The sequence below is a fragment of the Cololabis saira genome, chromosome 23, assembly GCF_033807715.1.
Source record: "Cololabis saira isolate AMF1-May2022 chromosome 23, fColSai1.1, whole genome shotgun sequence".
NCBI lineage: Eukaryota > Metazoa > Chordata > Actinopteri > Beloniformes > Belonidae > Cololabis > Cololabis saira.
Window position 1 is genome coordinate 6785949 of NC_084609.1, and position 17693 is coordinate 6803641.

Genomic DNA, 17693 nt, shown 5'->3' on the forward strand with positions numbered 1-17693 from the left:
AGCAGTCCTCCCGCCTCCGCCGCTGATCGTTGCCAACTCCTACAGCGCGACGGAGTGAAGGTGCTACAGAGGTGCAATAAACTGGCAGTTTAGGGGGTTAGAATTCCCATTTCGTCATCATGGCAGAGCAGAGACACTAAATATCGTCTTACTAACACTTAAACACGGCCAAGATGGAGAAAAAAAGGCGGGGAGATGTTGTTTACTCTTTACTGGAAACCTTTTTTCCAGGGTGCTAAGAGCTGGAGGTAAAGTTTGCATCTTCAGGGGACGACAAGCTGAAAACGACCCACAAGAGAATCTGAAAGTGGCTTCAGGAAATTCTGGGGAAAGTTCTGTATCTACCCAAACTAATCTTGGACCTGAACCCAGCAGAGTATCTATGGAGAGACTTGAAAATGGCTTTCTACTGAGTTTGTCCGTCCAGTCCTCCAAGTGCTTTAAAGCCCCTCTACGTAGCAGTACCACTTCTGACCAGATGGGGGCTACGAGATCTGTTGTATTGGCAAAAGACCGGCGATAACCCTGGTCTAAAGGCTGAATTATGGTTCTGCGTTAAATCAACGCAGAACCAATAGTGGCGAAATGGAGTGACGGAGAAGTCTGAAGGGTTCACGACGGCGTCACGGCAATGGCGTAGGCTCTGCGTTGGTTTAACGCAGAACCTTAAATCAGGCTTAAGGAGGAGAGTACAGGCCAGCACGTCTTGTAATACCACTTTCTCTCACTAGAGGTGCACTTAGTTGTGTTTTGAGCAACTGCCAACCAACATTAAGGCTCATGTTGAACTAAGATTTGCTGTAGTTCCTCGACTGGCCGCTAGAGGCGACTGGCTGCAAATGCCAGTCAAGCTCCACTGACTCCCATATTGAAATGTCCAACTTTAGAGCAGAAATGAACATATTTACAGCATGGTTCAAACAAGCATTTTGGTCTAAAACGTTTGATTTCACACCCGTGACAATTCTGGGGGGGAGTAAATATTTTTGTACCACACCAGGAGAGTTGATATAAAGCATTTTTCTAGAAATATATTTCTTATTATGAAAGCTTATAGCTTAATATATCTTTTATATGCTCTGTTTTTAAATATATTTAAAAAAAATGTTCATGTTTTATTTTTCTGCTCTGTAGCACTTTGAGATAACTAAATATAAAGTGCTAAGTAAAGTAAATGCTATTACTTCCTCGTCCGTAATCTTCACGTTACCAAGCACATCCTCGCTTTGCTGCCCCCGTGTGGTCAGGGGTGGTATTGTTAATTTTCTAACCAACCTAATGACGTCCACACACCTTTTAAAATGTTCTATAAAAATAATGAACCTATTTTATCCACATAACTGCTAAATTCTGTTTTGTTTTGTCGTAGCAGGTTGATTGATTATATGAAACGGTTGAATTGTATCTGAAATATGGATAATAGCAGTATTATTGCAACATAAATAGAAACCTGTTAAGAAATATGTGGTTTTTCAGACCTGATTTCCTTCTTTTAGCAATTCCATTAGGCCACGGTGAAAATAGGAGCAAAAGGACTGCAAAACATTTATCACAACCCTCATAAATGTGATGTATGATGACATTCCTCGCCTGAAACCGAAGTAATTTAGAAAAACACGAGAGGGTCTGAAAACTTTCCTCTTGCCCTGTTTATTTTAATCTGCAGTAATACTGACTTACATGAACCCAAAGCCAGCTTGATTGATTGACTGAAGCCCCGTCAGAACCAGAATAACACAGATGTGTAGAAGTTGGCCCCGGTTCAGCTTCTCATGCAGTCTCATTGAACTTCTCTGTTCATGCTTCGCCATTTCATCGGCTCTGTGCTCTTTCTCTGGTACTGCGCTAAGTATTTTGCAACTGGTTAATCCTCCGAGGATGCAATCAATACTTAACGCCAAGAGGTTTTTGGCGCGCGGCGTAAACAGTCCCATCTGCCTTTTCATCTGAGCCAAAGCGAGGTGAGTGCTGGGAGACTGTTCAAAATCTTCTTGAGAGTCTTTGCCTGCCATCACCAGTCCAAGTCTGATCTGCTTTCTATCTTTTCTTTCTTTTTCTTCCTTCTTTTTTTCCCCAAACTTTTTTGGCCCATAATCCTCCACCAATACAGATATTAATGGGTCACGAAGGTTTTCTGTCATCCGCAGATAGGCCAAGAGGAAATTCTGAGACGTCTGTTTGATTTTGATGCATCAGGTGATTCTAAATGTCACTAAGTTGTGTATAAGTGAATAAACTCGGCTCTTTTGGGTCAGTCAGTCAAGTGTTATCAAGTAGTTTATCTGTTGGTCAAGTAGTTTATCTGATAAAAAGCTAAAAAGGGCCAGATCCCACACAGGAACACGTCTCTACAAGCCAGCAACCTTTAAAAAGGTACAGAGGATTTACTTTCACAGTTTATGTGGGACATAAAAATAAAAAATATTTATTCACAACTAACACATCTTGTATACAAAATGTTTGAGAACAAGTCAAATCAAACTTTATTTATATCGCACTCTTCATACACAAGTAACGCAAAGTGCTTTATATAATAAAATCAACATTTAACATAGAAAAACTCACACACTCATGGTTTAAAACACACATCTGGTCATTTTCACACACACATCCTCACTTTAATACACACACAGCACACATAGACCCCCTCCCCACATGGATGTTAAAACATAATCACGAACATCATAAAATAAAAAAAGGGCTAAGGTGATTCCAAATCCCAGAACATAAGCTCAGAATTACATTTCCCCATCACACCTTTATTTATTTGATAAAATGAAGAGAAACAGGCCACTTTTAAGCACATACCCCCCCTTTGCTGCTGTAGGATTTCAAAAAGAAAATCAATCAAATGCATCTAATCATGAGCGCTTGAAGAAGTGCTCGTCTGCAGGTGCACAGACCTCTGTAAAAGCAGAGATGTCGTCTGTCTGCAGCGCTGGAGCACTCAGGTGTTCGTCTCAGAGGAACGATCTTGCTCTGGTCGGGGTTAAAAAACATCCCCAAGCAGTTTGGGTGTCAGTGTTCTCCAGCTGAAACTTTATGAGAAGCATCCGAGGTGGCCGACAGGCTTCCTACGAGGTGACATCCCAGCAGATTCACCCCAAGCTCAGGATGGATGACCTGAATGCCACCGAGCTGCAGCTCAGATCCATAACAAAACCATTAAGAGAAGTCTGAACTAGGGAAGGTCTCTCATGTCTAAAAACACAGTGGAAACACGACGGAGGTTTCCAAAAAACACATCGGAACAGACCAGGAGATCTCAATCTGAGAGAAGCCATCAAAGCAGGGTTGTTTAGCAACGATGTCATACCCACTGTCAGGCACCCACTGTCAGGTCTCAGACTTGGATAACTGAGACTCCGTTGCACCAAGGTGACAGAATCTGGTGATCACCAGTTCTTCCATTTGTTAATGTATTATACTATTTGTATTCTGCATCTGATTTAATGTTTGGGTGCAATGAATGAATGAATGAATGAATGAATGAATGAATATTTGCATATCGTTGTCATTGATTAAGCATCAGGTCCATTTCAGTGATGCTGATATACGGTGTAATCTGATTACTATAATGGTAAATAATGTAATTTCAATCTTTAATATCTAAAATTCATGTTTCATCTCCAAATTGAGTCCAATTTAAATCAGTAACATTTACTATCCATGACTTTCCTGAGGTGGAGGGGGGTGTTGGAGCTGGTTATTCTGCTAGAGGACTTTGGGACTAGTTAGTAGTCGTGTCAATCCTTAAAAGCACTGGAGTCAATCCTCCAATAGTGTAGAAATAGCGGTAGTGCAGTCGCCACACATATCTGATCTCAGCTGATGGATGAAAACATTGATAGTGAGTTCAACATCATCATCCACTTCTCTGTGTTATTGAGCTGCAGTTGAATACAAGCTCATATGGAAACTAGCTGAACCAGGATGATGTTCTACAATCACGCAGGATGAGGACATACTAGGTTTATTTTGGTCTCAGTCTGGAACTGAACTAGTCTTGTTCTGGATACTCTCTGGTCTTGGTCTCTGTTTCTTGACTACAAGTCAAATTGATTGTCTAACAAGACAAAAACTCAAAGCACATCTGCATAGGAATGGCTGAAAAACAAAATCATTTACTCTTTTTTTAATGAATGACGACACCGTGAAAAGCGTATAAATAGTAGTTTAACTGGAGCTGTATTTGTATAAAGACCATCCTCGCTGAAAAACCGTCTACGCAGAAGTCTCGTTTGGTTTTATTTTGAAAATCCGGAGCGGAAGTCGGGCCATTAACTGCGCTGATCTTGACAGAAGTGAGGAGGAGAAGCGCAGCTGGAGAGGGACGCAAACTTCACTTTCAGGGGTTGAACCGAGGACGTGCGGGGTTTACTTGGGAAAGTGGCATCTGCTGCGAGGAAAGTGCGGACTTTGATCAACCAGTGCGCACCCCTGATCCCTGATCCCTGATCCGGACTCGAACCCTGAACCCTGATCCAGACCCGGTCCTGATCCTGATCCAGATCCAGCCATGAGGACTAACGCGTGGCTCTGCAGGGCTCTGCTCTGTCTGCTGGCCATCCTGGTGGACGCAGGTAGGTGGATGTGGATGCTTCATGCTGGAGCTTTACGCACTTTACGCACTTCAGAGAGAAAAAAAGTGCGTAAAGTGACCAAATCTAACTTTTTACAATCTTTCAAACTTTCAATCTAACTTTTTTACAGTGTTGGAAACTGGATTTTAAAAGTCACATTTTGGCATCAGGCGTCAACATTATGAATCTCATATGTAGGCTGTAGTTTTATGTGTTTTTAATCCCTGGTTTTAACGCTGACGCGTCTTGCGCTGTTAATAAATTAGAATAAAAAATGTTTTTGATTGAAGCTCACTGGATAAGTTAAATAAGTGTCAAATATTCAACTTAGAATTTAAAAAAGCCTCTGCAGACCTTTAAGATTTTGTTTTAGAAATAGTTTTAGCATCAAATGCATAGCACTTGGTGTGAAGTTTGTCATTTTAAAGAATAAAGCGGAGCGGAGGACGCGCCGGTGGCACCGCGGTTACGCGCAGCGCTGCGTGTTTGGGAAGCTTTTCCTTCTGAGGTGAAACCTTTTTTACACGATCAGTCCCAGTCCCAGTGAAGCCCGGACTCCTGCATGTGCCGAGTCCAGCTGCAGAGAGGATGGATGCATGCCTGGCGCAAAGCTGCGACTTGGCGCTCGCAGCTTTTACGCGCTGAAACGCGTCCAAAACGAGCGGCGCGCAGCATCTTTATGGATCTTTATGGAGTGCAGATTACGGGATGGCCTCGCAGGTTGCACCCCGTTGACACGGATTCCCATTTCCCACCTCCAGAGGTGCCGACCCTGACCCCTGACCTCCTCCTCCTATAAAACGTGAGCCCAGGACCGGGTTGTTCGTGCGTAATTCCCGGTCCTGGATCTCTGTGTGTGTGTGTGAGAGAGAGAGACATAGAGAGAAAGACAGAGGGGGTTGTGTGTGTGTGTGTGTGAGTGGTGGGGGGGGGATAACATCTGGCTGCTGGACCCTCTGAAGCAGATGTAATGTCTGCTTAATTCTCAGCCGGAGGAGCACCTTTAACCTGCTGCCCTCCCGGTGTTGACTCAATACAGTCTTCTTCCTCTCCAGTCTGAAAATGGATATTTTTATGATGATTATTGATACTCGGACTAGAAGCATATCCAGTTTTTCGCTCAAGGGGACGGAGGAGTGGAAGTTTCTGAGCCTCCACTATTCCCCATCTGCATTTGTGAGGCTAAAGCCGGAGCCCTGCCTCTAATAAGCCATGCCTCTCCTCATTAGGCCTCATCGCTCTCACTCACCGGCACCTTATATCATTATCCTCAGCTCCGGCGAACGCTCCGGAGAGATGATTCGGAGATAGGATGAAGTCTTGAGCGCAAGGAGAGGAAGAGACTAAGTGAAATCTAATTGAGCAGCCTGGCCAGACATCAGGGCTGGAACAACACGGTGATGAGTGCCAGATGTGGTCCAGCGGAGCCAAAACATTAATAACACATCCTCCCCAAAAACCATTTTCGACCACGAGAAGCCTCTAAACGCTTCACAGTTTACAGTATCTTAAGTAGACACACAACGTCCCGCGTTGGGTCTTGGCACGGGGGGCATGTGTCAGTAACTCGGTAGCATGAGGTTTCCAGGGGAGATGATTTATGTTGCACTTGCTTCTAATTATAACTTTGAAATGATTGTAACTGAACACACGGCCGGTGTAGAGATGCTGGTGCTGCATCAGGAGCATCAGCCGAGCTCCGGACTCTCCCTGGTGGATACAAGCGAATGACCTGTATCGCAGGGAATTCTGGGCCTAAAATATGATCCTGTCCTGTTTGTGACCCCTGCTTGGATCTCGTGCACATCATGCCACATATCTGAAGTGATAGAATCCTCTTTTGAAGTGGTTTTCCCAGAGAAATGCCTTTTTAACGGAGGTCTATAAATAAAGCTAGAGAGAATGACGTGTCCCTTTGCACCACTGACTTTCTTACGGTCCGTTTTTCCACACATACGTGTTTTCTGGTGTTTTCAGACGTGTTGTTTTGTAGAAACGGGGACCGACGGTTGAAGGTTCCCTCGCTGCTCCAACTGTAAAGGGGATAAAATAAAAGCCAGCGCTGTTAAACAGTGGGACTCCTAATAATTCTTTAATGGCTCCCACAGAATCATGAATGCCGGATTATGAAAAGGGCTTTAGAGTAGTTATCATGATTGCTGCAAGAATTTCCCTTGCAGGAACTCGAGACCCGGAGCATTACAGAAATACCACAAAAGTGGGGAAAAGAAATGCTGGAAAAAAGGCAGATTTTAAGGTTCTTTTGTGAAAGCAGTAAAAGATGAGATGTGTTTTCACGAGGAGCAGCGCTCCGGCCGAGGCGCTGCGGCGGATCGGCCCGTTGACAGGCGTCATTCTGGTGCTCTGGCTGTCATCGCAGCACCTTCGTTACAGGGGGGGGGGGCACTTGGAGCAGGGCTTTCATCCACAACACATTTCATTCTTGTTTTTCCTGACATGAACTATGATACCTGCCGCCTCGGAGAAGAAGTGGGGCCTTTTCTCTCACGAACAGCAGACTTCTGGGGGGGGGGGGTGAGGGATTTGCACAGAGGACTGCAGTGTCTTAACGTACCGTTGACGTATGTGATGTACGGCGAAGCCCTGAAAAACACTGTCGGCGTTACAGAGTTCAGTTTTCATCGTGTTCAAAAGGTCAAACAAACCAAGAGCCGCCTTAAGACTTAACATTTCATACGACAAACAGTTCCAACCCGGTCCAGTAGGTGGCGTTTAGGTACACGACAATGACTAAGGCCACGTTTACACATAGCCGGGTATTTACAAAAACGGATATTTCCCCCTCTACGTTTTGAAAAATACCATCATTTATACGAACCCGCATAAATACGCTGTTAAGGTGCTATGAGCAGCCAAACCTGCAGGGGGCAGTGTAACGAGAAGATAAAGTCATGCTAGCCAATCGGAATCCTGGAAAAAACATCAACAAATGACACGTGTAACTTCCAGTTAAGGCTGATTTATGGTCCCGGGTTAAATCGACGCAGAGCTTACGGCGTAGGGTACGCGGCGAAGCACACCATACGGTGCGCATCGCCGCGTACCCTACGCCGTAGGCTCTGCGTCGATTTAACGCAGGACGATAATTCAGGCTTTACTTCCAAGACAGAACGAGAGTCTTTCGTTTGGAGTGACAGAGAAGTGGAGTTACTTTTAAGTGTGACTTTAGAATATAAAACAGGTAAAATACAAGAAAATATTGACGGTTTCCAAACAAATTGTAAACACAGGCACACATGACGCTGGTGACGTTTCTGTCGCATAATGTGACGTTCTGAAGCCTAAATGTCCTTTTCCCTCCGTTTACAAGTAAACGTGAAAACTGAGTTTTTGCAAATCTCCACTTTGGCCGGAGTTTTCAGAAATGATCGTTTTTTGGTGACTTTGAGCTTCGTTTTCGTGTAAACGAACGGCCAAAACGCATGAAAACACCACCGTTTTTGCTACGTGTAAACAGGGCCTAAGTTTACATGCATCAATAACCCTTTTCTAACCTGAATATTAACAATAACCCGTTTGCGCACGGCCATGTAAACACCAATAACCCCTTTGAATAACCGGATTTTAAAAACCCGAATATGACCCCTGGGTTACTCCTTTTCTAACCCGAATATTTGGTCATGTATAGACTAACGGGATATCCCCATCAAAAGGAACAGGAATTTGTTTTCTGCACATGTTCTTTTCACAAGGAATCTTGTTCTTTTGAGTCCAGGAAGTACTAATAAACATGGCATAAATGTAATGAAAGATATGAACATTTTGTCATTTGTAGACGGTAGAAAGTACCGGGATAGCCAGATTTACAAAAAGGTGAGCGAAAAGATGCGCGAAGCAGGATTTGTACGAACGCCAGACCAGATCAAGCTCCGCTGGAAGACGCTGAAAAAGGCGAACTACAGGGCCAAAAACAAAACAGTACTAGCGGGTCCGATTATCCGCCGTCCTGCTGTTATTGTTGTTTTGGATTTGGATACAGGAAGAAGAAGTGGAAATGACGGGAATTGCGTCATGACGTTCTCCGTGCGTTGCTGCTTTGATCCAGATATCCCAAATGATTACAATTGCCATGTATACAGAGGTAAACCTGTTTGCTCACGCATGGAAACGGAATATTCCGAATGTTTCTGTAACCAGAATATTGACCTTATCCGTAGTCACTGACATCATGGAATAAAATAAGTTTCCGGCAATATAAATGGTATTTAAATGTTTGTTTCCTTTAGCTCAGACTTGGGATGTCTTGACGACGTCACGCCCGAGCTAGCCGTGTTGCAGCTGCGGCGCTGGGTAATAAACCTTTCCAAACACCGGATTTGGTCCGAGTGATTTACAGGTATTGATTGTATGTGGCAAGAAGCACTCAAAGAGTGTAGCGACGTGTTTACTGATGAAACGCGGGCTGTAGTATGTATGTACCGTATGTCTGGTGAAATGTTTACAAAAGGAGAAGGAGCTGTTTTTAAACAGCAAAATTAGCTGTGTGTTTACTCTTGAGGATGCGAGATGCCGCCGTGCTGGACTCAGGAGTCGGGAAGGGGGAGGTCCATCCGACTTTCTGAGCTCTGATTCCAACTTCAGGGGGCATTCCAGTTGAAACTTCCCACTTGGACTAGAGTTTCTAACTGGAAGTTGAAGTGAACCAAAGATGTTTCCATCTTCTGCACAGTTGGACTGTGAGTTTACTTCAATGACCTGGAAATGGTCCGGCTTAGTGTTCGGCCCTGCAGGCGGCAACCACAAGGTTCCTGGACGTTCATGAAGTATCGTTGTCCATCCAAAGATTCACAAAGGAGGGATCTTTGGATGGGTAACTTATACTTACTGGTCTGATTGTGCCCACCAAGCTTTAGTCTGGCCCAAACCTGAACTTAGTCTGGCCTTCACCTGGCTCTAGCCTGGCCCAGCCCTAGCTTGGCACTAGTTTGCCCCTAGCGTTGCCCTGACCTTAGCCTGGCCTTAGTCTGGGCCTCTCCTGGCCCTAGTCTGGCCATAGTTTGACTCTATTCTGGCCGTATACTGGCCCTAGTCTGGCCCTAGCCTGGCCTGGCCCTAGTTTGGCCCTTGTCTGGCCCTAGCCGGGCCCTAGCCTGGCCTGGCCCTAGTCTAGCCTGGCCCTCACCTGGCCATAACCTGGCCCTAGCCTGCCCCTAGTCTGGCCTTAGTTTGGCCCTAGTTTGACCCTAGCCTGGCCCTAGTTTGGCCCTAGTTTGGCCCTAGCCTGGCCCTAGCCTGGCCCTAGTCTAGCCCTAGCCTGGCCCTAGTTTGACCCTAGTTTGACCCTAGCCTGGCCCTGACCTTAGCCTGGCCTTAGTTTGGGCTTCTCCTGGCCCTAGTTTGGCCCTAGCCTGGCCCTTGTTTTACCCTAGCCAGGCCCTAGCCTGGCCCTAGTTTAGCCTGGCCATCACCTGGCCTTAGCCTGGCCCTAGTTTGGCCCTCACCTGGCCGAGTTTGACCCTAGTCTGACCCTATCCTGGCCGAGTTTGACCCTAGCCTGGCCCTTTCCTGGCCTTAGCCTGGCCCTAGTTTGGCCATCACCTGGCCGAGTTTGACCCTAGCCTGACCCTAGCCTGGCCCTAGTTTGGCCCTCACCTGGCCGAGTTTGACCCTAGCCTGACCCTAGCCTGGCCCTAGTTTGACCCTAGCCTGGCCTTAGTCTGGCCCTAGTCTGGCCAGCCATCCTGGTTCCTTTCATATTTGATACAAAGAATCATAGGAACGTTACGAAATGGCCGTGGTCTGTTATGTAGTAAAAACTTGTTGATCCAAGCTGGTATTGGTACCGCTGCTTGGTCGTTTTGAAAACAAAACGCCCCGTTGTGATTGGTTTGGTGCCGTCTGTAACAGCTGGAAATGGATATGAATGGGTGGGGGAGGGGGGCCCAACCAGACCCAACCAGAGAGATGGGGTCACGTAAAGTGACAAAATCAGACCTTATTTACGAAATGTGGGTTTCATTACCCTAATTCTGTCCATCCATCCACTGATCCATCCACCCACCCATTCAACCATCCATCCATCCAACCATCCATCCATCCATCCATCCATCCACTCATCCATCCATCCATCCATCCATCCATCCATCCATCCATCCATCCATCCACCCATCCACCCACCCATTCAACCATCCACCCATCCATCCATCCGTCCATCCATCCATCATCCATCCATCCATCCACCCATCCATCCATCCGTCCATCCATCCATCATCCATCCATCCATCCACACATCCATCCATCCATCCATTCATCCATCCACCCATCCATTCATCCATCCAGCCCTCCATTCATCCATCCATCCATCCACCCATCTGTCTACCCATCCATCCACTAATCCACCAAACCATCTATCCATCCATCTACCATCCAACCTTCCGTCCGTCCGTCCGTCCGTCCGTCCATCCATCCATCCCTGCATCCATCCATCCATCCATCCATCCATCCATCCATCCATCCATCCATCCATCCATCCATCCATCCATCCATCCATCCATCCATCCATCCATCCATCCATCATCCTTCCATCCATCCTGGAGATGGCAGATATGGCTACATCATACTTCAGACCTCCAAACATGCAGGTTTCATGTTGTTCCCTCGTGTTTTGCAGGTTGCTGTAAAAAATCCCGTCAGTTTTTACAGAAGTATGAGAAGACAGAGAGTCAGGTGCTGGTCTGCGCCGACTGCCCTCCTCCGCTGGTGCGCAGCAACAGCTCGCTGGAACAGTGCGCCCGGAAATGCAAGAAGGTCAAGAGGAACTTCCACTGCAGGTGAGTCACTTTTTCTCTTCCACTTCTCCGAAGTGGCTGACTTTCTCCGCGGCCACGCTCCCCTCCTCCGTCTCCCTCTCGTAGTATTTACATATTTTTCTTGTTTATCATTTGGTCATCTTTCAACTTCTCATGTTTCTACAGAGCTTTCAACTTTCAAAGGCACAACAGGAAATGCCACTTGCTTCCCTTTGACCGATTCACCTTCGGCGTGCAGAAGCAGGCCAACGTCAACTTTACTCTGTACGAAAAAAAAGGTGAGCGTCATGGTTTTCAGAGGCAAGAGCCTCCCGATGCTTTTCGCTGCTTTTCTCACGAGAACAGCAAGGTACTGTACGTTGAGGAGCTCCATTACACAAGCAGGCTGTTGCAGATTGTGTCACATGCATGTTAACTCCTCGGGCTTAGAGCTCTTTGGTTTTTCTCTGTTGACACAATAAAAGCAACCGAATCTCCTCACGCCCCGATGTTTAATCAATAAGGTGGGGGGGAGTCGCAGGGGTAAACAGGCTGCAAACTTAAGCGGCGTGTAAACAAGAAAATTCATTGTTTACAGCCAGAGCGCCGCAGTGGAATCTGGCACTTCAGACTTCACCGCAAAATTTATGAATGCTCCCCTGCGGGACATTTAACCAACTTCAGGGACTTGTCCGTTTCGGGAATAACATAACAACAGACTAAATGTTCGCTGCGAAAGGCTGTTCCTGACCATACATGGGAAAACACACCCAAGGTGGCCGGGGCGGATGAGCGCTTACCGAAGCGCCGTGAACTGCCCCCTCGGAGCGCTGCACGTGGACGGCGTGGAAAGAGAGAGAACTCGGAGGGATGTTTTCAGATGTTTCTCATTTCTGCTCGCACTCAGATTACATAAGGGAGTGCATCACCGGCACCAAGGACAACTACAGAGGGAGGAGGTCTTGGACCAAGTCAAACATCACTTGCCAAGCCTGGTCTGATAATAACATCAATGAGCACACGTAAGTCCTCTTTTCTCTCCGAAAGTTAAGAGAATGTACATTTCAGACTCTTGTAACTACAATCTAGTCAGGTGTAGATATCTGTGTCTTCTATCTAACGTAATCAGTAGTGGCACTTTTCCACTAGCACCTACTCAGCTCTGCTCATCTCAACTCGGCCTGGTTTATTTTACAATAGAATTCAGCACCTGGAACAGAAGTAGGAGGTTGGAGTGAAGCTGCTGTGACGTATTTGATTGTGTGATCTAAACGAAGAAGAAAACACTGAAGATGTAGAACCTGGAGGAGATGATAGATGTGCTGCTGGATCTGTGGCTTTTGTTCCATATCAAGTTAAAAAATGAGAGTGAGAGAAACTTCAAGCGGTGATGCTTTTTAATTTTTTTTAGTTTGTCTGAAAAGTCAGCTGGAGCCGTGAGCAGCTATGAAGTGACAGAGCTCCTGGTAGATCTGATCGTTCCTTATCGCTCGTCTAGATCCCTTTTTAATTCTCTCCTCAGCCACCAGGTTTATGAACATCTGCAGCTCAGAGTTGGATCACCAAACAGACGCTTTTGAAACTTTTTGCGCTGGTGGAATAAAATGAACAAGAAGCCGCCGTCAGAGTCTCTTTCTCTGATTTCACATCCTGACTCAGACGTCTGACTTCAACTCCCCGACCAATCAGTGCCCTGTAGTGTGATGACATCACAGCCCGACTCAGCCGCTTAGAACCTCGGCAGAATAGTTACAGAAAAGTATCTACTCGGCACGTTAGACCCCTAGTGGGAAAGAACCAAACCAAGTGGAGCTGAGCCGAGCTGAGCAGGTAGTGGAAAAGAGCCATAAGACAAGCAGGAAGACTTGATGGTCACAGGTTGTCATCGGATCCTTGTCAGAGTTCTTTTTTAAAGAAAGTCTGACCGTCTTAAAAAATTGGAAGAAGGAAGTCACCTGATCTAAATTCACCACCAGCAGTGTTTATGGTACAGAATCCTGAGGTCATGGGTCCAAGTGATAAAACACCAACTGTCCCCAGATGCAATAAAAAAGATCCAGACCGCATGGCTAAGGTAAACATTTATACTATAGGTGGAGAGAGCGTGGTTTAGACTCTCTAAAGTAGTTCTGGAGGCTCGTCCAATCTGGCGAACAAATTACATCCGGGATGAAGCTACAACTCCCAGCCTTCTGTCTTGGTCTCTCACATGTCCTTTGGTCGAAACTAGTGTTGTTTCTGTCAGCCTGTTTCAATGTTGGTTTTAGCCTAGTCTTTGGATCAAGCTATCATTTTAGTTTTTTATTAGTTTTAGTCACGTTCATTCTCCTTTTAGTCGTGTCAAGTTTCAATCGACTAAAAGTCTGAGCATGTTAGTCTTATTTTAGTCAGAATTGTCCAGGACCATTTTAGTCTAGTTTTAGTCAAAGATTGTATTTAGCCAAACCCAATTTTACAATTCAAACAAGGTTATCTTATTAGTAAATTATTGTTACCTCATAGACTCAAGAATACATTCATTCCAGATACAGAAGACTCTAATTTGAGTTTACAACATATTTATTTTTACGCATTTCTCCCCATCTTTTTCTTTTCCGACGATACATTGGGTTTTCTTTTCCACGTCTATGTAGGAAAGTGTATCCAAAGATGGTTCTTCTTCTTCTTCTCCAGCCCCAGAGCAGATCCCCGCGTTTCTCTATGTAACTTTGTTTTTAATGTACGTGAACCTAGAGCTCTGTGTTAACGGCATCAGCCTCTAACTCTGCAGCTGCATCTTCTGGATCTGATTCCTGCTGCAGCGACTGGGATTGAGGACTAACGTCACCCAGCAGAACTAAACCAGAGGAAACTAGTTTTTATTTTGTAATCTACATTTTAGTCTCGTTTTTATTCGTCGACGATATTGCATTATATATTTAATTATTGTTATCGTCACATGACCAGCATTTTCGTTGCGTCTCGTCTCAGTTTTCCTCAGTTTTTCATTGACGAAAGCAACTTTAGTCCAAACACGTGGTCCACCAAGCTCAACTAGAGGAAAAATTACATTTGTGATACAGAAATAAATATGGCAGACACACTAAATGCATTTGAAAGATGAGGAATAATTATTCAGACCTGAATATTGACATGAATATATGAAATTCTACTGATCAATAACAAAATAAACCAAAGAAAATGGATTACGTGAAAAGTTAGAAAATGGCATGAAAAAGGTAAATTTTTCCACTCTAACATCCTTCAGAGGTTTTTACTACTTATCAACTCGCTTCTGCTCTGAAGTCGGACCCACGATGGCCAGACATTTACATTTACTTTTTGAAGATTCTAGGAAACGTACCTAGCCAGTGGCAAAAGAATAGAATAGAACTTTATTAATCCCACGGAGGAGAAATTTGCTTGTGCAGTAGCAAACATACACACTCTCAACAAATTTACAAATACACACGAAGTATGAAAGGTATATAAAAAAAGTATATCCTAAAAAGAAAAAAAGAGAAATAACCAATAAATGGCTAAATAATTAAAAAAAGAGCAATATAAAAAAAAGCAATGTGTGCAAAAAAATATGTGTGCAAAAAAATATGTGCAAAAATGTCAGTGAGGTATAACGAGGGAGAAGATTATTGCACTATCAGAAAAACAGGTTATTGCACTCGAGTGGCTAGAGTTGCTTATTGTAGAGTCTGATGGCTGCGTAGAGCGACTCAGACATGTGCATCAGAGATGGTGGGATCATCTAGGACACATTCTAGAAACTACAGTTCTGTGCTGATGCACCGACTCACCAGACGTAATGACGTCGTCAACCTGACAAAAATGAGCCTGCTTAAAGTAGCCGACCCAGCCGTAAATACTTTTCCAATCGTCTGTTTTTCTTTTTTCAATTTAAGATCGTGATAAAAATCGAAATCGTGATATATTTTTGCCCACCCCTAATCCCTCACTGGCGTTCCTGCTACAGTCCACGCCGTTTTGCATGTCCGTTGTTGTTCCCAGCGTTACCTGACTGGTTGTATGGCGATACAATCCAGACTAATTCCTGGTATGAAAGAGGAAATGAACTGGTCAGGATACCGGCCACCGCGAGGCCGTCAGTCACTGGCGGCTTCTCGCCATCAGAGCTGCTTACTGAGCGTTCATAGCTGGCGAGATCAACGTGGGGGGTTGAAAGCCCGAGGTCAGGCAGGAGACGCTCGCTCCTACAGCAGATCAGGTAACAGGTTCGCATATCTCAGAAAAAACATCACAGGACATTTTCGCATAAGCTCCGTTTTCATAAATCACCCACAAATTTTGAAGTTGGAAGAACTGCATTCTTGCATGAATACATGTTAAAACTGCATTCCATTACTCAACATCTGTGGTATTTTCAACGTCCCTACTTCCAGTTGGGAACTCGCTCCTCCACTAAAATGCATTCTGGGACACTTTGCCTGTTCTAGTTCGAGTCTCCACTGGATGCATCGTTGATGAAAGTGGGCAGAGCCAGTGGGAATCTGGGGATTCGGACGTTGAATCGGAGCGTTTGCACGTTTCACAAGTCGGCGCGATCGCGAGCGCACACAAGAATGCATGTTGGGAAACAGCTATCCCTTTTTTTCTGGTCTTTCTACGAGCAGAAACATCATTTCAAGCAGTCACTTGCCACTGTAAAGGTGAACGGCTCACCAGAATACGGTGGTTTCCAGAGACGGGAGAGAAAAAAACCATCTTAATCATTCACTTCCCCTTTGCCAAATTCCTGCAGATTTGAACCAACAGCCTTCAAAGCTCACGTCCCCCGATCGCTAAGCTTCCACCATCCTCCTGGTGGTTCCTTCTCTCCTTCTCTGTGTCTGATACTGAACAGGCCTCGGCGGCTGATTTATGGATGCTCAGTTCATCCCCTTCCACCTCGGGGGTTAAGGGAAGGTGGAGGCTCAGAGACAGTTGAACGTTTATCCAGAGTTAAGTCAGATTTCTTTCAACACATGCAGGGATGTCCTCCCAGTGAGGGTTTTCTTCTTTCTTTTTCTTTTTTTTTTGCTGCTTTTTTTTTCTTCTTCTGCTTCTGCACCGGAGGCCATCAGGTGTATCCCGGAGATGTTTTCCTCTCAGCTAAAAAACAGGGATTTCGGAGAGATGGGTCTCTGCCAGCGTCTCATTAGTGGTGCTCATTAGCTGCCAGATATTTTAACTGTGGCGAGGAGGGAACGGGGGGGGAGACGGGGGTCGGGAGACGGGGTAACAAGAGTCTGAGGAGGCGCAGAGGGAAAACTAGAAGGGGAGGCCGAATGAAAAGAGAGAACGTGCGAAGATTTATAGACTGAAGTCATGTTTTGTCTGATGTCCAGCTGAGTTCAGAAAGCCGCAAGCGCACCGAGAGAGAATACGGGGTTCAGCGGTCCCTCAATTAAAGCGGATTGCGGTGTCGCCCCTCTCCCCCCCCGTTCTCCCGGCCCTGTCATCACTCCCCAGAAGCTGTGGTTAGCATTAAGAAGCCTTTGTCATCGTTTATTTGACGCGTGGTCCCCACAACCCTCGTCGGGTGGAGGGGAGGCTTCCATCGTCCCCACTTGTCAGCACCTTTTGCCTTTGCCGAGGGTCAGCGGGAGCTGGAGCGGAGGGGAGATTTAGAGCCACCGTGGGGTTAGCCAGCGCTGGACCACCGCCCCGCTGCGTGAGAATTACCGCCGTAATGAAGCACGCACCGCTTGAGCTTGGGGTTGCTATTATTTTCACGCTCGGCCGGTCGGCGGCCGGGCCGGCGGGGGTTTCTCCCCTCCAGAGCCGGGACTCCCACCTGTCGTCTGTGGCTTTGGGACGTAGGAATCGCAAACCCGGACCCATCTTTATAATAATTATAGCAGAGCAGCATTCCCATCGTTTCAGTCGTCTCCTCAGGAATGTTTGTTTTCCAGCAGCTTTGATGTAACTCCGAGGGAGGAGGGCAGCTCCAGACTCCGCTTGGAGTCTCGCTAACGTTTGATCGTGAGGAAGTTTGACAAGAGGAGGGACGACGTTTACAAGTAGTCTGCCGCCTCAATCAGTAAATATACCAGTCCTTCAGGATTATACTTTTGTTATCAAAGAGGGAATAATAAAGACAATGAGGCTATAAGATGTCGTAATGATTTGTAAACGCGCTGGGAAGGATGTCGGCGTGATTCATCGGGGCGTCTTCGTTCTTGCTTTAAATCCTGAAATATAGATACTTCCGATACAAGATCTTGCTCTAAAATTGATTCTTTAAGTAAAATATCGATACTTTTGATACTTCAGTCATTGGTGGTAATATATATCATTAACAGGAATACGGTGGAAAGTAACTAAACTATTCAGATTTTCTCTAAATGACACACTGCTGGTAGGAACT

The 17693-nt window shown here is 45.6% G+C and overlaps 1 protein-coding gene across 1 annotated transcript in view; it reads left to right on the plus strand.

Annotated features, from left to right (window-relative positions):
* The first annotated feature begins 4456 nt into the window (after nucleotides 1-4456).
* hgfa (hepatocyte growth factor a) overlaps nucleotides 4457-17693 on the plus strand; it is a 41257-nt gene continuing 28020 nt past the window's right edge. The window contains exons 1-4 of the mRNA XM_061714541.1: nucleotides 4457-4583; nucleotides 11215-11374; nucleotides 11519-11631; nucleotides 12240-12354. Of these exons, the coding sequence (XP_061570525.1) occupies nucleotides 4520-4583; nucleotides 11215-11374; nucleotides 11519-11631; nucleotides 12240-12354 (452 nt within the window). The 5' untranslated portion in view covers nucleotides 4457-4519. The remainder of the gene's footprint in view (nucleotides 4584-11214; nucleotides 11375-11518; nucleotides 11632-12239; nucleotides 12355-17693) is intronic.